A 20,751-nucleotide genomic window follows, 5' to 3' on the forward strand; every position below is an offset into this window, starting at 1 on the left:
GAGATGAATCTCTTCTGTGGACAGCAGGATTCCTAAATGCTAGATTCCTATATCAAAGTTTTAAAAATCTAGTAAAGTCTTAGGGCTCTTCTCACATTACGTAGAGACAATCCGCGCTTGCCAATTCAGCTCACCATTAAGAGGAAACTGCAGCTCAGCACCGTTCCTTGATAAATGTGGTGGCACATACAGGCACCCCCCCACACACACACACACTTGCAAGCGATCGACTCACATGCTTCTATGTATACGCATGGCACCGGAAAATAATTAAGTAATGCAATACTAACATGAAATGGCAGGAGAGAGCTGGGAGGTCCTCGTGGCTCACAAGGAGAACCTCCCCAGAACCCAAAGTCCAGGGAAAAAAGACTCCAAAATGGCATGTGGGAACTCTCGGTGCTGCTGCGCTACTCCTCTCAACAGCTGTTGGGTGGGAAGCTGTATTGCAGTGGGCTCCCCTCTAACACACATTTCTGCACAGGGGCCCAGAATGTAACCCCTGCTCCTAGCGTAAGTGGGGAGTCTCCTGTATTTGTAAGCACAATATTTGTGACCTTCATATGTCACATTTTCTTGCATGTACAGCTAAAACTGTAACGTGCGAAGCAGCCATGACTTGTATCTTCCAATGTGTTTCTAAGTAGTTGTCCTCCTTCTGTATTTGACCAGGATTATAATTACAATAAGAACTTTGTGAGGCTAATGAAAAGGTGTTTATCCCACAGAACGGCATGTGATCTGCAAAGGTGTTTTGTAACTTGAGAGTGTTTTGTTCTGAAAGAACCGTTTAAGATGCTGCTCCTCATAAAGTGAAATATTGCCCAGCTGTGGGAGTGGGTCTTCTTCATTTTTTTGTATTGATTTCTCCCCCCTGACGCAGTAGAGTCAACCCGTGCCAGAAGTGTTGAGATGAATCACCGTTATCCAAAGGCCGCAAGCCTCTCTTCCAAGTGACAGAAGGAGAATTCCGTGTGGATCAAATAAATACAGATGTGTAGTAATTAGTTCTATTCCCAGCGAGCCCATTTCCGACACACTAAAGATGTGAGCGATTATGGAGCCTCACCCCAACAGCTTTTATCAATTTAAACTGCTACGCTACAGGATAGGTCATAACCCAGCCTGCTATTAATAATGTATTTATTGCACTCAACATTATAAATTAGCTCCGCGGAAGAAAGCGAAGGAGCACCTCTTAACGAGACTAATGTGATCTTCATACAGAACCGCCCCATGTCCCTGGCCACCTTCTTGAAGTACAGCCCCAAGACCATCAAAAGGATCAAGAAGCTGATCCAGGGCACAGACGCCTACATTGTCGGAGGGCTTCTAAGCCAAGATGACCTGGCAGTGGCTGATGAGCTGGATGTGCCCATTTTAGGTCCCACCCCGGAAGTAGCTCAGCTCTACAGTTCCAAGTCAGGAAGCAAAAGGGTGTTTGCAGCTGCTTGTGTGCCAGTACCCCCAGGGCATTATGACATCTACAGCAGGCAGCAGGTAAGACTGGTGGCAGTTTGGGGGACTAGGAGAACCTGGGCCATTCAAACATCTGGTTGTCCCCAGTCAAATCTTACTTTGAAGGTGAAGTCTTCACTCACATCAAGGGATCATAAGGACTGAGTCCTGGAAACTGTTTTCAGTGCCAGGGACCAGCCCTAGGATTTATGAGTGGGATATTAATGTCTTTGCCAGTGAGCTTTATTTTATTTATACCCTACCCTACCCTATCCATTTATATCCCACCTTTCCTCTATGGAGCTCAGGGTAGCATAAATGGTTCTCCTCCTCCCTATTTTATTCTCACAACCGCCATGTGAGGTAGGTTATCATTTTATTTGTTTGTTTGTTTGTTTGTTTATTACCTGCCCTTCACCGTATGATTACACTGAGAAGCCCATGGTCACCCAATGAGCTTCATGACTGAGTGGAGGTTTGAACCCCTGGTCTCCTAGATCCTAGTCTGACACTTTAACCACTGCACCACATTGCTCCTTATGGCTGAATGGAGATTTGAACTCTGGTCTTGCTGGCCCACATCTAACCGTTGATACATTGCAACCCTTGAACCTCTCGCCCGACTTCAATGAGACCAGTCTGGTTTGTGAATTAGAGCCTGGCACCTTTTTATTGCTGAACACATTTATTTGGAAGTCACTTCTTTTGAAATTCACAGGACATTCTCTCAAGTATCTTTGCTTAGGATTGGGGTGATTGTTGCCAATTGCTAGTGTTTGCATTAGCATCAGTCTGCACAACAGCTTTCAGTAAATTTCCTGAACTGTGCCCCAGCTCATACATATGAATAGGGTTGTGCTAACCAATTAAAACATAAGTGCCCCGGGTGGGGGGGGGCAGCTCCACATAACTAATCAGATGTTTGAGGCAATTACATGTGCGATTCCTCAACCTGCATGCGGGGAAGCTGCTTCAACCAAAACTGCTTCCACTATGCAGCTGCCTCTGTATGGTACCATTTTGATCAGTTTCCACAACATAGTTTGCCTTTGAGAACTGGGCCTCCAAAGAAAAGGTGCAGCCACTAAGAAGGTTTGCTCGCTTGCAGCTCCCATGTATTGAACCTCTTTCCCATTTTCTAGGGGAGAATTTCCCAGATGCCATGGCCAGGTTGGGCCGTGTGCAGCCATAGCTGAATCCAGTTATGGTCTGATTCAGGCTCAAACTGAAAGCAGGAGCCTGAGGTGCAGCAGAGAGCTTATGCTCTGTTGAACAGGCAACGCTAGATGAAAGGGATCTGAGCATTTTATGCCAGCCACCAGGCATACTCCTGCCTGTCAGTCTCAGAGATCAATGTTGCATATTCATCTTCTGTTTATAATTTGATGCATGTATTTTTTTTTAAATAATATTTATTAACAGTTTAAACACTACAAAAGAAAGAAAATTAAAACAAAACAATACAATACAAAAACAAAGACACCACATAACACTAACACTAAGACATTAAACTAACAAAACAAAACAAAAACAATTTAAAACACATCCAATAATTTCAATATGATGCATGTAAATTATCCCTGGACTAAAAGATTTTCCAGCTTTTGCATTGGTGGTGACAAGATTATTGGGTCAGGTCAGGTCTATGGCCCTATCTAGCAGTCAAAGGCAAGACAATGTATTGGGATGTAGGATTACTCCCAGAATTCACCTGAGTTCACACCAATTAGCAAAGCCAAGTTAGCAAAGAGCTAAAGACAATGGGAACTCAGTAAATGCATACTGATGGAGCATATGAGTGTTCTGGGGCATCAACCATGATTGCTAAATAATTGCAAGCGAACCATGCATCAGGGATGGAGAATTTGTGGCTCTCCAGCTGTTGATGAACTACAGCATTTGCCAACATGGCCAGTGGTCAGGGATAATGGGAGCTGTAGTCCAACAACCTCTGGTGACCACAGGCTTTCCATCCCTGTTATGCATGGATGCAAATTGCACCACCAGATTACTTGGTAAACATGGATCAAATCTGATGCAAGCCATTGTACTTTAATGTGGGGCCAGTTCATGGTGGCTTCCAAGTCTTCAAACACTCAGGAGTATCAGTAGCTATGAAATTTTATTTCAGCACTCACTCCTAATCATGTAAACGTTCCCTAGACAGTTCTGAACACAGAAAGCTCCTTGGAAACAAGAACACTGCCTCTTTGTGTTGCAATTTGAAAATCGCACCCTGTTTTATATCTTCCAAGGACAAGAATCAATAGTTCTTTGCTTGTCATTGATATGAATCATTATGATTTTGGGGAGGTTGTGATTACTCTTTGATTTATGAATGCTGCTGGTTTTCAGAAGAGCCATTTTAAACAATGGCTTGTAAATAACGAAAAATAACCAGATCTATTGCTTATTCCAGATGGCAGGCAGAGCACATCACCAGTGCTCAGAATGAGGCAATAATACCTTTTCTGTACTAAATGTTTCTTTCATCTTAATGCTGACTTAAGGTATCTGAGATACACATCAAATCTATTTGGTATACACTAAACACACACACACACACACACACACACACACAATCTAAGGAAACATAGAGGTGTGAAAAGTAGGACTGATCTGCCCAGAGAGGAGGATGTGTAGGCTCAGGTTGGGGTAGAATGAGAGGGCAATAAACAAGGCAGAGCTGAGGATGAGCAACCAAGGCAGGAAATGAAGCTGGAATTGGCTTGTCAACACTTAGAGGGACAAGTGCTCAAAGAGGTTGCATTTGTACCCTCATTGGGTGGGACATCGATGGCAGGTGGGGTACAATTCGTACCAGAATTGTAAGAATTCAGTTTGCTTACAGAGAAAACACCTGCACACTGACCATTTCATGGGGTCAGAGATCCTCAGCAGAGTGGCTGCATCCCTTAACCATGCGCTAAATGCAGAAGCAGATGGCAGAAGGTCAACTTGTAGCCAAAATGAACCACAACATTACAAATCTCACAGGCTTAGACTTGCCCCAAGTGTTGGCCTTAATATTGCTTCTCTATAAATGGTACCCTCCAAACCATCGTACACATTAGTTCCCCTTTTCAATTTGTTTCAGATTGTTTTTGTTACAGCAGGAAATATTGATGCGAGGCGTTAAATAATCAAAGGAAGATGACAATAATTTAAGGCACAATTCAATTTTCACTTAAATATACCTCATAACTCTTTCCGTTGGTGCAATCTTTACAATACTATCGATCCATTTCATTTCTGTAGGGGAGTCGTCAACAGAAAACCCATTTATTGGGCTTTCAAAAGCAACAAATAACGGGACACAGAGCAAACAAATAATAATTCCATTTGTGATTGAAGTTCAAATAATAAAAAGTGCTTTGGAATGGCTGTTGTAACAAATACTTCCTGAGCCATTCTATTCCGCAGTTACAGTCAAACCCACCAACAATGAAGCCTCAAGATAGAAAAAGGTATTTTTAGAACCATCTAGTTTAAAAAAGGATAAATAATACAAAGCTCAAGCACAGTCTTTGTTGTCATTACACAAATACAGTGCTTTGTGGGTTTTTCCTCCTTGCTCAAACTGTCCCTGTAGTCTCACCTGCGTCTTATACATCTGTAAGAAAATGAGGCGATCAGTTTCAGGTAGAGAGTGGCTAAGATGACATCCATTTGGATTTAACTGAAAATCTTGTGTATATGTTTCCTAGATGCTTGAAGTCATCAGTCAGCTGATAATTGACTACCCAGAAGTGAAACGCTGGGTGTTCAAAGTGGACAGCGACTTTGAGGGAAATGGCACAGCATTCTGTGACATCTCCGAGCACCTCAAATGCTACCCCTGGCTTCAGAGAGAGATTCGTAGATACGGCCCTGAGATATGGAAGTTGCAGTGGGCACAAGTAAGTCCATCAGTCATTTTCAGGTGTCTTTCATTTTTGAAGTTTACCCAGTGCCTCCTGGAGTTCATATTTTATGTGCAATAGGAGAAGCCGAGCTACTTTGAAGGTGTCAACATAGCATCAGAAGGTAGAGATACCTGGCACATTGCAGGTCTTAGGAGTTCCAAGGGGAGAGAGGCACCTATACTGTCCTTATGAAATAGGGAACGCTTGTTAAAAATTTGTTGCCAGTTAATTTGGGAGCATAGTTGCTTAGGACTTTAAAGGTAAAAGCTGGCATGGACAAGTTACTTTTTATCTTAGTAAAATCTTCACTGGGGTCATCTCAGTGTAGTATGTATTGTAACATGCCTTTGGGACAAGATGGAGGAGAAGTCTACACAAGACCAATCATTATTCATTTTATCAAAGACACCCATGAGTTACCTTCCTTCCCATCTGTTCTCTTAACTGAAGCACCTTAACCCATTTTATATTCTCTTTGTGAGAAAAGCATCCCGTTCTAGCCATGAACCACAGTGTGCAGTCACTGCCGTACTTTTACATTCTCTTTCTTTGAATTAGTGGCTGTTGCTACAGTCCAGATTGTCTCTGCAAAGCATATTTTCATTAGGCTTACCCCACCTTGTGTATATCTGGGGTGTTGCAGTGGTTTTCATACTCGTGGCTTCTTGAAACTAATCAGGCTTTAGAAGTTCTTTCTGTTCTGTGCTTTCTTGCCAAGCTTGGGCCAGAATAATCTCTTGCATATTCTCACATAAAACCACAAGAACATAACAGGAGTTTGCTGGATCAGCCCAATGGCCCATCTATTCCAGCACCTTGTTCGCATGGTGGCAAGCCAAAACTCTCCCTTCATGCCATTTTTTATTTAGTCTGGGTGCACTCCTGGATCCAACAATGCTACTGGAGGCTCAAGTAGTCTCCGTGACAAGGAGTGCCTGTTTCCAGCTGTGGCTGGTTTGACAGCTATGATTTCCTCTTGGACAGAGATGACTTGGCCACTGAGCTCCATGCTTTGATAACTTCTAGATTGGATTATTGCAATACGCTTGACATGGGGCTGCCATTGAAGATGATACAGAAGCTTCAACATGTGCAAAATTCCGCAGCCAGATTACTGGCCAGGGTTCCATTTAGAGCTCATGTAATTCCTATTTTGAAACAGCTGCACTGCTTGCCAATTTAAGGGGCTCATATTGATGTTTACAGCCATGAACAACTTAGGCTCCAAATATCTAAAAGACCACTACCTTCACTTCTTATGCTTTCAGGTGTTGAGATCAACAGAGGAGGCCCTCTTGGTAGATCCATTGCCCTCAGAAGTTTGGGGAATGGTAGCCTAGAAGAGGGCCTTCTCTGTGGCAGTCCCTACATTGTAGAACTCTGTTCTCACAGAGGTGTGTCTAATGTTTTCATCACATAGTTCTGTAGTATGCTGAAGACGATACCTCTTTACCCTAGTCTTTGACAGTTAATTTTTCCCCTTTATCTTCTGTTTGGGTTAATCAATCTGATGATCCTTTTGCTTCAAATTATTTGTGTTTTTTAATAATTGTATACAAACTGTTTAGCTTCCTTTACTTTTCTTTTTAATTGTATTGCTGCAACCCACTTTGGGACTTTCTGGTGAAGGGCAGGTGAGAACTATTTCATGTTGGTGTAATGAATTGCTTTGCTGAAAACTTATAGCCCCAAACTAAAATCATCCAGTTAAAATCCATTTAGGAACTGAGATGAAACAAAGGTTAAATAACTTGTTTCACCTTGATCTACAGGTCTCTGTGTATGATCAGATGCACTCACAGATCTTTTACAGGCTGTACAGGGGGCCCCATTCATTTCAATGGGGCAATAATTTGCATCTTAGACTTCCAATTTGATTCCACCATTAGAATGAACGATGGGTGATTATAGGCAGGGTTATTGGCTTGCAAAACCAAGGTTCCATGCTCATAATCTATTGGGCTGTGGTGCCAGACAGGTGATTGAGTTACTGCAACTATGATGTAGTGCACTTGCGAGCATGCACATAACGGAAGGTGAGAGGGGGGAGGGTGCCAAATAAATACTTAGGGCACCAAATTTTGTCCTCACTCAAGGCACAATATTACCAAAGTTACCCCTGCTGCTGGATCAGGCTAGTAGCCCATCTAGTTCTAAGAGTAGCCACATGGATGCCTGCAAGCAGGACCTTAGTGCAACAGTGTCATCCCTTCCTGTAGTTTCCAAAATTAGTATTCAGAAGCATACTTGTTGCAACCTATTCATTTTGGCACTACACCCCAGTGTGAAGACCCTCCACACAGCACTTTTTATTGTGCATTTCTGATGATTTGTACTCAGATGATGTTTCAGAGCAATTATGCACGATCCTCAATAATGTTCATATCATCAAAAGTTTCAATGTGGTCATACTGCTTTCCTGCTGAAATCCTATAACCTTTTTCTACCACAGTTTGTGGGGGGGGGGTTGGGAGGGGTTGTCCCACTTGTGTTGCTAGACACTGGCAGAAGAAGAGGAGGGGGGGGAGCGCACTGCCCCCAGCAGCGTGAGCTCTCCGCCCCCTGGTGCCAATGAAGTTCCGCCATTGTTGCTAGAGTGCTGCCATCAGCAACAAATAATGCAGTAACATTGGGGAGGCATTGGGGAGCAGCTAATAAAGCTGAATGGTGTGTAGACGATCTAGTACAGGCTTCCTCAACCTAGAACCTCAACCTGAAACTACAATTCCCATCATCCCTGACCACTGGTCCTGCTAGCTAGGGATCATGGGAGTTGTAGGCCAAAAACATCTGGAGGGCCGAGGTTGAGGAAGCTTGATCTAGTACAAACACACCACAAAAGCACTATTGTTGTGCATCAGTGCTGTGTTGCAGGATATGCCCACACCAAATACAACAGTCTGGAGTGAGCCTGAGTGCCCTGTTATGCTGCATTTGACCCATTGGTGTTCTTCCCGTGAAGTGTCACAGTACACATATAATAGGGAAAAAGACTGCAAGCAATTTGATCAAACTCCTTAACAGCGTCTCCTCTCCCCGTTCCAAATAATATATCACCATTTCTCACCTTTTAGATCTCAGCCCTGGCTTTTCAACAGCACCAGTCTTTCATATTTAGAAACGAATTGCAGTCTCCATTGAATGTTTCCACTGAGTGCAGAGGATTAGAATCCTCCTTTGTTACTGAATGCTCTTGTAATGCTCCTGCATTTAGACATCAAAGCATTAGTTTATGAGCACAGGCATGCTTTAATGTCCTATTACAGTATGGAGACCTGCTTTCGATAATGAAGACATTGTGTCATCGACTTAAGCTGCCACGTTACCAAACATATGCTGGCAGGTTATTAAAAAATTCAGCTTTGTGATGAAAGACTATCCTGCAGGCTAGGAGTACATGGCAAAAGACTCTCCATTCCGGTAGAGTTATTAGAAACGAGAATATGACTCTAAGCACTAAATTATGTTAATACTTACAAATAGCATCATTTGCATAGCGGTTTATGATACGATCCCAAGGTTTTTCCTTCATTGGTATGTAGTAGGGCAACCGATTAAACATAATGTGGTTTACCGGAGTTTATACTGAGTGTCTATTCCATGTAAAAATGGAGTCCTAATTGTTGGATCCTCCAGACCAGAATGTTGACCATTCCATTCAGGACATACAGTCATCACAGTAATCTCCTCTGAAACTTTCTGTGAGTTCAAGAGAAATCCTGAGGATGTTAGTGGTTTAAGAGTTTATGTGGCAATTTGAATCATCTCAAGTCAACACCCTCCCCAATGCTTGTGCCCTCAGATCACACACATAACCAACCATTCTAAAGACTTACATGTAGGTAAAACACATCAATAATTTTCCTACCAACTACTGGTTGACTAACTTTTAGTTGAGCTATACATCTCCACCCCTTAAGCTCTCAAGTGGCATTAATGGAATTGCCCATCACAAAACACCTGGACACAAGGAAGGTCATCCCATTTCTTGAAAAAACAACACAAAGCTATAGTCTGTGGAAAGCTGTGCATCTTTTGTCACGGAAGATGTTTTGAGAAGAACCAGGAGCTGAAGAAACTGGCACCCCAACAGCAAATGTTTTAAAGAAGCAGCGAGGTGTGTTCTATGGGCATCACTTCCATGCCCTGCTTGTTCCAAAGGGTCCATTGGACCATCTGCTTCTGGAAACAGAATGTTGACCAGATAGACCCTGGGCTCAGATTCAGCAAGACATTTCTTAAGTTTTTTTTATGGTGTTGAAAGTGCTTGTTATTTCATTATCAGGACCTAGATCATTAAAATATGCCTTGCAAACCTTTGTTGGACCACTTTTCAGGAATATGGGAGTTTCAGTGCTTGCATTCAACTACTCCACCCCTCAAGGGTAAGTTCATTAATTTAAATGCAAGAAGCAAACAACTGTGTGGTCCTACCCAACTTCCTGTGCTAGGGGAAGGGCTGCAGCTCTGTGGTAGCGGTAGAGCATCTGCTTTGCATGCAGAAGGTTCCAGCTTCAATCCTCAGCATCTCCAGGTAGGACTGGGAGAGAATCCCTCTCTGAAATCCTGGCCAGCCACTTCAGGCCATTGTATAGAGTTCTGAGCTAGATGGACCAATGGTCTGACTCAGTGTAAGGCAGCTCGCCATGTTCCTCTTGAGTAGGACTAATAACAAATAAGGGTGGGCTCCATATGGGCACTGGACTTGTGCCCTCAGCCATGGTCTGATAGAAGGAATGGGGACAAGTGTGGCCAGCAAGGACTTTTCAGCAGGGCTTCCACATGAACCCATAAACCAGCATCAGGGAAAACTGACTTACATCCTCCCTCCATTTCATAAAGTTGGTTCCTGAATTGCGTGCGTATACCCAACCCCTGGCCAGGAATGGGCTCAGGGAAAGGGGAGGAATGTGTTTTGGATCCCACCCACCCAGAGGCAGCATTGTGGTTTATGTTTCTAGAGATGCTGCTGGTTTGTGACCCCCAGCTATCACAACAGAGTTTACGTAATAATTGTTACATGGGGAACACGGTCTTCCAGACCGATTATGATCTGAAATAAAAGAAACGCCATTTGCAGCAGCAGTATTTTGATAGCTCTTTCCGAATGTCATGTAGCTTAATAGTGGATGTTAAAATTATATTGGCTAGCAGAAGAGGTCTCCACTAGTCTCTAAACTATATAGCCATCGACGGGATATCAAGTTGTGTTTACCTATTACATCAGAGAACAAGCTGTGATGCTCTTGCTCAGTCGGTTATTATATTTAATGTGGCTACCAGTGTTTGGGTTTCAGGTGATTCCCTGATTCCTTAATTGTTGTGTCTTGTTATTTTATTATGTCCCTTGGTTAAATTCCTAGGACCTACAATAATCAGATATGCAATCTGTTGGTTTGCATGTCCTATTGATTTAATATTCTTCTAATCAGTACATAAAGCTATGGGCCTGCGGTGTTAATTTTTCATATGCTTACAAAGCACCCTTTGATTTTCTGTCACGCGTTAATTACAGCGTTTTGCCATTAAATAGGAAGCTTTGTGTAAACTAATTACTAGGTAATCATTGTCTACCGCGAGCCGTGCTGTTTGGTACCTTTTATTTTATTCGGGGAAAATGCACGGATCTCGCAGTCTGGAACCACTATACCTTCCAGCCATTAGCTCTCACTAATTCATAGCATTATTGTGTTAAGATTGTAGGAGTTGTAATTGTTGTGGTATCAGTGCTGTTAATTACCGGAGTAAACAGTTGAAATGATGCCAAGGTCTATTGTACAAAGCAGAGAAAAGGAGGTTTAAATGTTACTTCTACCATCTGGGGACTGAAGTCTTTGCAAATGCTACAAAACAGCAGTGAGGCAATATCAGAGCTTCAAGCTTCAGGGTTTTAGGCCATATGGATTCAGAATATTTTGAATCAATTGAATTTAACTGCCAGTTTTTAGCAGTAACCGCGCAGAGATGAGGAGAATAAAGCAAGATCACGAAAGAAAATCTGGAATTTGTCAGTGTTATCACATGCCATAAAGTGCCTCTGTAGATTATATTAAAATGTTTATTCTGCTAAATTCAAAGAAGCAGAGGCAGGCTAAAAATGAATGCAGATTTCAACAGTGTATTGCTACAAAGGGTGATTTTTTTGTTTTATTTTGGGATTAGGCAGGGGTATTTGAAAGTCATCTATCTCAACAGTTAATACAACAGTAACAATGAACTCAATAACTAACAATTAACAGGGGGCTCCTGTGAATTTCCAAGGACTTAATTTTTATTCTATTTTAGCATTTGTAGACTTCCTCTCAGAAGTAAATAAAAAAACATAGAACATAACATCAGGGAATAAATTATTTAAAATTATCTTTTTGGTGCTGTTGTTCTTTCAAAAATGGAAGTATTTGGAAAATGTTCAATCCCAGCAGTCTGAAAGAAGATTTCATGTTTGTTCTTGATCCCACTTTGCACTTCAGTGGCAAGACAAGGGCAAAACCACACTTTGCATGGGTGCAACTGCACAAGACAATTCAAAATAAATAGGGAGGTGTGCAAGGGGTGTGCCCTTTGCACTCTGGCCTTCCTAGTTTCTGTTTGTTCAACAAATAAAAAAATCTTAAATTCTGCATTATTGTTTGGGGAAGGGAGTTTTTATAAAAAGAAATAAGTATGTATAGTGACATACTTATGTATGTATGTTAACAAGTGTTCCCTGTTTAAAGAAAAATGCCTATTACACATTATTAAAGAAATTAAATCTGACCAGCTCTATATTTAGGCATGGCATAATTTTAAGCACCTTGGCAAAATAAATTGTCCAGACCGATTGCTTTGCTAAAAACAAAAAGCAGCAACAATAGAATGAATGAATGAAATTGTATAAATATGTGGTATTTCTTTTGTAAAGAAAGCAGTCCTGTGTGTGTTTCAGTATATTGCCTTTATTTAAAAACATTGGGTTGATCCCAATTTTTGTGACATATATCCGTCCACCCACCCCCACCCCCCCGAAAAGATCCCCTGCGGTCCCTATGTAGCTCTTTCATTGGGCTTGGATTTGGGGAGGGGGAAGGCATCCCCCCCCATTCTAGTTTGTTTGTTTTTATTGGCCTGTTAACAGATGTTGACGTGGTTCAGGGCACAAGGCAGCCATGTGCTTCTAAATGGAGAGATCTCTCCACAATGAAGCCTGGAGCTGCAGGGGGTTGTTTGGGGCTAGAACAATGTTCTCTAGGCTTTGTGTGTGTGGCCAAATTCAGAATGAAAAGGGATTGATTAATTGTACGTACTGAAATCCTTAGCGAGCCAGAAGAGAATAGCGTGACCCATGTGGTGAGGAGAAAACGGGAGCAGCAGTTTAAGTGGTGGAAAGTTGAAAGAGGGCTAACCTCCTTGTTCTAATAGTCGAAGCGAGTGGCTGCTTGGCGGTCCGCTGTTGAAGCGCAGCATATGTGCCTCCCTTTGACAAAGGCCCTCTTCAGCCCAAAGCAGCCCCTCGGCCTGTGCGTTGATCCAGAGCGACGGGCCGCGGTAATGAGGGACAGGCCTCTCAAGAAGCAGAGAGGAGATAATACCGCATAAGTGGAGAGTTCTGTGGAGTGTTCTCGCCATTCGACATAATGCAAGGCGCTACCCCGGCGAATCGCTTGCCATCCAGCTGAAATGGGCCATTAGGTATCGGGGAAAATTGTCTTTTGCTACTTTCAGCAGATGGAGCAAATATTTTACAAAGCCATTTTACATACAAAAACCATTTGCGTGACTTGGTAATGGCAGCTGTTTTACATGATGTTACCTTCCAAAAGAATGTCTCTCATGAAAGGCAAAATCGGGACTTTTTTAATTTTAAAATTTGCAGTTGCACACTCAAGCATTCAGCCCTAAAAGCGGCATTTGAATTCTAAGTAAGTGTGGCAGGCGATTGATCGCTTCCAAAAACATTTTCCAGCATTTTTGTTCTTTTCCGTAGATTGCAGCACCAGAGAGTAACACCCCATCCCCCCCAAGCAACGAAACAAATTCTAAAGTACTTGCAAACTGCTGGATGGTGTGTGCATGTGTGTGTGTAGCAGAAGGAACCCAACAGCGTTTCCATTTCAGTCTGCCTCACAATAAGCTTTTTCTTAAACCCAGTGGCTGAAACCATGAGAGACAACTTTTGACTGGGAAGTGGATTTTTCAGCTAAGTACTTTTTCAGTCCTTGTGGTTCTGGGAAGAACTTTAAACAGTGGTAAGAGCTCAGAAGTTGGGAAATGAATAAACCCATCTGGGGGGAAAAAGTACAGCCACCAGGATCACTTTTCACTTTGTTCTCTCACTTTTCCTGTGAATATTAGTGATGGGAGATAAATTCAGTCTGGTTCACATTTTAATGCAAGCCTCCCTAACTTACGCTTCCTGAAAGAATACACAACTTACACTTTGAAATGTGCACTTTTCCGAATTTTGCAGTGCGGGTCTCCTTCCAAATGATATGCTAGGGACAAATGTATGTGCATAAAAATGCATATTTTAGTGAAAATAATATATTAAAAATGCATTACATTTGGGGAAAGTGCTTGCAAATACAGCAAGCAAATATATGTAAAGTAGAAGAAATGCTCACTTTAATGTTGACAAATTTTCATGAGGACTTTTAAAAAAATCACAAACTTATGTGGAAATGGGGTGAACTGAACTTCACATTGGAAAAATGAGAAATCAAAATTGATAGATTCATCCATTCCTGAAGAACAGTTAGGCTTTCCTTTCATTTTTTGTTCACCACATGTGTGTGACCTTAGGTTAGGTGGGAGATAGTGATTAGCTTAGAAACATTGAATCAATGAATTGTAGAGTTGGAAGGGATATCTAGTCCAACCCCTACAATGCAGGAATTTCATAGCAGACAGCCATCTAACCTCTGCTTAGGAACCTGCAAGGAAGGAAAGTCCACCATCTCTTGTGGAAGTCTGTTCCACTGTCAAACAGCTCTTACTTTCAGAAAGTTCTTTCTGATGTTTCATTGGAATCTCATATCTTGTAACTTGAAGGCCTTGGTTTGGATCTTAGCCTCTGGGGAAGGAGAAAACAAGCTAACTCCCTCTTCAGTGTGACAGCCATATATATATATATATATATATATATGCTTTCGTAGATTTTCACGGGTACAGGAATGCAGGTTTTGGTGTCCTCGGGTGTCTTCCCGTGTAAAAGTTGGGGTGTCTAGGCGACGTTTCGACGAGGTCTCACTCGTCATCTTCAGGCTGGTGCTTTCGGCTTCTTGTTACTGGAACAGGCTCTGTTCCAGTAACAAGAAGCCGAAAGCACCAGCCTGAAGATGACGAGTGAGACCTCGTCGAAACGTCGCCTAGACACCCCAACTTTTACACGGGAAGACACCCGAGGACACCAAAACCTGCATATATATATATATATATATATATATGAAGAAGGCTATCATATCTCCTCCCAGATCTCCCTGGTCCAGTCCTCTTCAATAAACCAGTTAGTCTCATAGGATGTGACATCAGTATTGACACTGGGTACTGTAACTGTGAAGCAAAAACAACTTCAACAGCCACTATGCAATGCAAGGATCTGATTTTCTCTCTTTCCCCAACCCCCTGATTAGAAGCAAATATATGCATTGGGATTCGGCCCAGAGTGACTAGAGGGAATGGCTTTATCTAGTGCACTGAAAATAAGACAGAAGCAACTTAATGGTACCTATTGATTTGTAGATAGAGCATCTTGCTAGCATTAATCAATGAAGAGAAAATTTATGTGGACCAAGCAATCCCCTCCCCCAATATGGGAAATCATTAGTTCTCACTAGTTCTTAAATTAGTTATACATGAAAGAAAAGCACAAGCCATTCATTCTTCCCTCTCTTGTCTATATGGTGCTTTTCAGCTGGTTCAGTGCTACTGCAACGGCATTGGAATCTATAACTTATTAGCAAATCCTCCCTCAGTGTATACAGATACCCTGCACCTTCTCTCTTTGCTAGAAGTTTGGAGCAAGCCAGTGGCTTTTAGGGGACTCTCCAGTATTAGTTGCCAGTAGTAGCTGTTGGCACTGGTGCCCTTATAGGCACCATCAGGCTTTCTGTACATGAAGAATGTAATGTAAGAATAATACCTTTCTCGATTTTTTTTTAATCCAAATATACAGTATCTTCCAGAGCAAAGGTTGATGACACTCCCAAAGAATTCTAAAAAGTTGATTGGGCCAAACCTTCCCTTTCAAAAGCCATGCTGATTTTTTATCAACAAGGCTTGTTCTTCTATATATGTTTGTGTGTTTAACAGTGTTAGCATAAATCATTCTTTCTACCAGTTTGTCTGGGATGAAGGATAGGCTGACATGTCTCTAATGTCTTGGAGTGGTTCTCCTGTAGTTGTTGCAGATGCTTTTTGTAAGGCTAGCTTCTGAAGCTCTCTCTGCTTTGCAGGCATTAGATATCCTAAGCAAGTGAGTTAAACCATATGCTTCAGGGAAAGGTAATTTGTTCCCAGGCTGAGACTCAAAGATGTTCGTTTGTGTTCAGAATTCACAAACTGCCTTTTGGCAAACACAACAGAGCAGTTTTGCTTTGTGGTGTGTTATTAAGAGAAGCCGTTGCCTCCACATACAGTGCATTTAAAACACAGCATTTAAAAATGAAGAGAAAACCTGTCTAGCAAGGAAAAGAAATGAGTGTGATGCTTCACTAGTCCATCCTGCAGTCCAGGGGAGCAAGAACAGAGTCCCGGGATTGGTGTGCGAAGTGGGCAATTGGTCCTCTTTTGGAGCATGGGACATTTCCAATTTCAAGGGGTCATGAAGCAGAAGGAAAGAGGCCCAAGGGAAGCAAAGAAGTGATCATGATGCAGCTAGAGAAAAGCGACCTGGAGTTTTAACATACAGAGTCCCTAAGTTTGGTGTGCTTGCTCAGCGCTCTGACTTTTTGACAGCTTTCCCCAATCCGACGCCTTCCAGATGTTTTGGACTACAACTCCCATCAGCCACAGCCAATACAAAACATCTGGAAACATCTGGTTGGGGAAGGCTGTGAAATTAATATTGGGTTCTCTTTGCTTGCTTGCTTGCTTGCTTGCTTGCTTGCTTGCTTGCTTGCTTGCTTGTATGCAAGATTGTGGGTGTTTGGTTCTATGGATGTTATATGGAGGAAGATGTTTCCACTGAGTTGCTGCTACAGATGTCAGAGAATACTGACAAAAACAGGAAAGGAAGTCAAAATTGTGTTGGTTGATTGTTTGTTCGCCTGTGATCAGGAATGGAAATCAGTCAAGCAAATACCACCAGTATTTGTTTCCATTGTTGTGTTAAGTCCGCAAACAATACGTAATCAGCTGCTCATTTTTTACACTGTTTTGATGTTTCCTTTACATTGAAATAAATATAAGTTACATAAGTTATGTACTTATCTACACTACATAGCAGACAGAGGCAGTGTTGTATTTGGTAGGAACTGAACTGCAGCAGAATGGAAATGGCATTGATGGTGGTGAAAACAGGTTGGAACAGAAATCTCTGCCTTCTTCCATCCCTAGATGCTGCTCATCTCGCACATTGCTGATCCCTTGAATCTCCTTCATGCACAGTGACTTAATATAATAGTTTTGCTACCTTACCCAAGCTCAAGGTGCTCTAAGATGACGACAGTGGTATGCCCAGAAGGTTTAGCCAAATTGGTGAGGTCCAGCAGACAAGCCAGAGTAGATTGTTGCCAAATGGAGAGCCCTCATGAGCCCTCAGGAGAGAATGGGAACATGCATCTGAATAAGGAGCTAATGAATGGATATTATTATTATTATTATTATTATTATTATTATTATTATTATTATTAAAGGATTATTAGAGTTACCATCACCCTGGTAGACCAACAGATATTTGTAGCCTGCCATCTTCCCCATTTTGTTTATTTTGTTCAGTTTTCTGCTAAAAAGAAATGAAGAATAGAACCAGTGGTTAAAAAGAAAGTATCTTTGATGAGGAAATGTTCTCAGATGGATGAAAGAAGAATAAGGAAAAAGATAAAGGAAACATTTAAAAAAAGGCTTTCTGGCTGTGGTTAAACAGTAACCACACAGCCTGTTGGAGGCCTGGTTTTTAATCACCCCACAAGCAGTTTTCATTTCTGCAGTAAAATTGCTTGTGGTTCTATTTAATTTGTTTCTGCAGGAACCAGCTTTGGCGAAGATCTCCCAGGAGCTGCCGGGCCTTTTAGCACAGCACGCTCAGGCTGTCAATGAGAAACGATTTCCTACATGGGGAAAATTCCTCCAAACATTTGTGAGTCAAGGTAAATAAGACTGCTAAGTTCCTGCTAAGTGCTATGAGGGATAATTATATCACCGGTACTTCATTCTCATTCATTTAGATATTTCTCTGCCCCTTTTCATTTCCCCATTGCAGTTTTAACTGTTGAAAAATAAGATGTAGGCAGCCATCTTTGATTCCGCCTAGTTGTAATGGGCTTGGCTTCCTTGCTGGAAACTGCTGAACTCTCCCCACACACAAACACTTTAGAAAACACATGGAAACAGACATATGGCTAGAAATTGCCTGGGTGGCAAAAGATGCTTCAGAAGAAGCTTTGAGAAGAAAGAAATCTCAAAGGACTACTGGCAACATTTTGTGGCTTCAAGTCACAGTGCCAGCTGTGGCGTTAGTGTGTTCTGTGGCTTTTCTGAGGCTAGTGAGCTATTATTGCAATAAAAGAAGCTCTAAATTGTGCACTGTAGAATTCTGCAACCTTCTGAAGACCTTATGTCAGCCAGTTCATATTCTCCTTAGTCTTATTTCATTAGCAATTCAGATTTGGTTAGTCAGAATCAAGTTGGGTCAAGAAGCTATGGAGATCATGGAAATCTCATTCCCTGACCAATGGGACTCAGCTCTTCCTTTTGGCTTCCGAGATCTCAAACAACTTCTTCATGAACTTGAAGCAAAGTGTCTCAAGTTTTGTGCTGGCTCATGTAATTATGGAAGCACATCATATATATTGATCTGGTTGCATTGTTATGCCATTCCTCTCCAGGAAGCTCAGCATTGCGGCTATGCCCATTCCATCTTTCTCCTGGGTAATTCTGATCTCATCTCTACTTCTACGCACACAAAATTAGATCCTTCCAGTCCCAATAATGACTCTCTAACAACAAACATGGCCTTTGAGGTGGCATCCAAGGCTAGAAAATGGCTGTCCCTATAAGCACAGAGGAAACTGAAAGTCACAGCGCCTAGCTGAAGTCAAGTTCAATATTTCCATTGAACCAGGCAGGACCTTCCCTAATAAATTGTTTATTTTTGGAAGGCAACAATCATTCAAGAGAAAATACTGGCAATACTGCATCCCAGAACAAGCATTTAATTTGTATGGGGGGGCACTGCTTGATGGAATCCTGGCAACTTTTCTCTCTCTAGGTGGCATCATAGAAGCCTTCCCGCCCTCAGACAGCATCACTAGCCTCAAAGTGGACATGCTAATAGAGCCAACTGGAGAGATCTCAATGGTTTCCTCTGGAGACCAGTTCCATGCAGATGGTCCCCTGCGCTCCACAGGAACCACCCTTCCTCAGTGTTCCGTTGAGCCGCGGGTCCTTAACGGGCTGTGTCTTCAGATTGGAGAGGCCTGCAGATCCAGAGGAGTGGTTGGATACTTCTCCATTGACTTTGTGACATTCATCCACCCTCAAACCATGGGTCAGCAAGTGAGTCTGCGAAGTGAAATCTTAAATCCTGTGACACGCTTGCAGATACTGTGAAATGTGATCATGATAAAAGGTGGCGGGGGGGTGGGAGAGAGAGAGAGAGAGAGAGAGAGAGAGAGAGAGGGAGGAAAGCACTCCGCTATCCTCCTCTCACCGGCTACTAATTTCCATCCTCAGAAAACATGCTGTATTACAAAGACAGATTGGGTGGGTTTGGCAAAATGGTGGTTTTCCAGAGGTGCCATTGGAATGGAGGAGGGAAAGATCAGGCCAGAAAGGTTGACACATTGGAATAATAATAATTATAATAATTTATTCTTTATACCCCGCCCGTCTGGCTGGGTTTCCCCAGCCACTCTGGGCGGCTCCCAACAAAACATTAAAAGTACAATAAAACATATAACATTAAAATACTTCCCTAAACAGGTCTGCCTTTAGATGTCTTCTAAAAGTCAGGTAGTTGTTTATTTCCTTGACATCTGATGGGAGGGTGTTCCACAGGGTGGGCGTAATGTCACTTCTCGCAGGGAGGGAACTGCCGGAAGGCCTTTGGAGCTGGACCTCAGTGTCCGGGCTAAATGATGGGGGTGGAGATGCTCCTTCAGGTACACTGGGGTTGAGGCCATTTAGGGCCTTAAAGGTCAGCACCAACACTTTGCATTGTGCTTGAAACTGTATTGGGAACCAATGTACGAATCCAAGACGAGAGTGGCAACATGACATTTCGCTTGTACTCCCTCTTCTCTCTAGGGATGAGATTCACAACACATTACCTTGAAAACAGCAACCATTGTTTAAAAATCAAGTTTTTAGTCCTGCCTGGCTTAAGGATGGTCCTATCTGTTAGTTTTGGTTTCTCTCAGTTTCTCACTTTTTCACTCTTAAGTTCAGCTCTTCACATTACCACATCAGTTTGCAAATCCCCCCCTTTTTTTAAAGTCCTCATGAAAGTTCATCAGCATATTAGTCTGAATTTCTCCTAAATGTACAAATCTTTGTACAGTATGTGAATTGGCCTAATATACACATTTTGCAAGTACTTTTCCCCAATATGATGTACTATATACACACTTAACCTAGTATATGTATTTTTGTACACATTACTTGATTGGAGAACTGCATTTGAAGGACAGTTGCATTTCAGCTCTCATGTTGTTTCAGGAAACGTGAATTAGGTAGATTTGCCTTTAAGTATGAACTGAATATAATTCCTCTCTCTACTCCCACCCCTACTCTGGCTGTGTGACCCAGAAGTTCACACCAGGAACTGGGAGATGTTGATACTGTGTAGGGGCTTGTTATACCAAATCTTTTAGGGGAGGTGAATCCCGAGTGCCCTTGGTTGACAGTGGCACCAGCACAAGAACAAATTGACCTCTCTGTTGCTAATCTTTGAGGCAGAAAGATTGATTGATTGATTGATTGATTGATTAGTGGCTTCTATACAAGCTATCAAAGCAGTTTACAATCAAATGAACATTTAACAATGAAATATTTAAATATTTAAAGCCCTTAATATATTTGTATTTATTTATTTATTATCTATTAAATTTGTTAGTCACTTTATCTTGCCCAAACCAACTTACAACCAAGCATATCCAATTGCTTTGAAAAAATGCACAAACCCAGCATGACAGAATAGCCTGCTTATAATTAATACTACAACTCAGTACCCAGGATCCTAAATTAACCCCCA

The 20,751-nt window shown here is 42.1% G+C and overlaps 1 protein-coding gene across 7 annotated transcripts in view; it reads left to right on the forward strand.

Annotated features, from left to right (window-relative positions):
- IQCH (IQ motif containing H) overlaps positions 1-20,751 on the forward strand; it is a gene marked incomplete at its 5' end in the record, with an annotated part of 79,063 nt that overhangs the window by 35,560 nt on the left and 22,752 nt on the right. For all 7 annotated transcript variants that reach the window (XM_083713084.1, XM_083713087.1, XM_083713085.1 and 4 more), the window contains 4 exons: positions 1,228-1,500; positions 5,166-5,357; positions 17,527-17,647; positions 18,769-19,055. In XM_083713084.1, the coding sequence (XP_083569210.1) occupies positions 1,228-1,500; positions 5,166-5,357; positions 17,527-17,647; positions 18,769-19,055 (873 nt within the window). The remainder of the gene's footprint in view (positions 1-1,227; positions 1,501-5,165; positions 5,358-17,526; positions 17,648-18,768; positions 19,056-20,751) is intronic.

This window comes from Podarcis gaigeae (genome assembly GCF_964106915.1).
Source record: "Podarcis gaigeae genome assembly, chromosome: 14".
NCBI lineage: Eukaryota > Metazoa > Chordata > Lepidosauria > Squamata > Lacertidae > Podarcis > Podarcis gaigeae.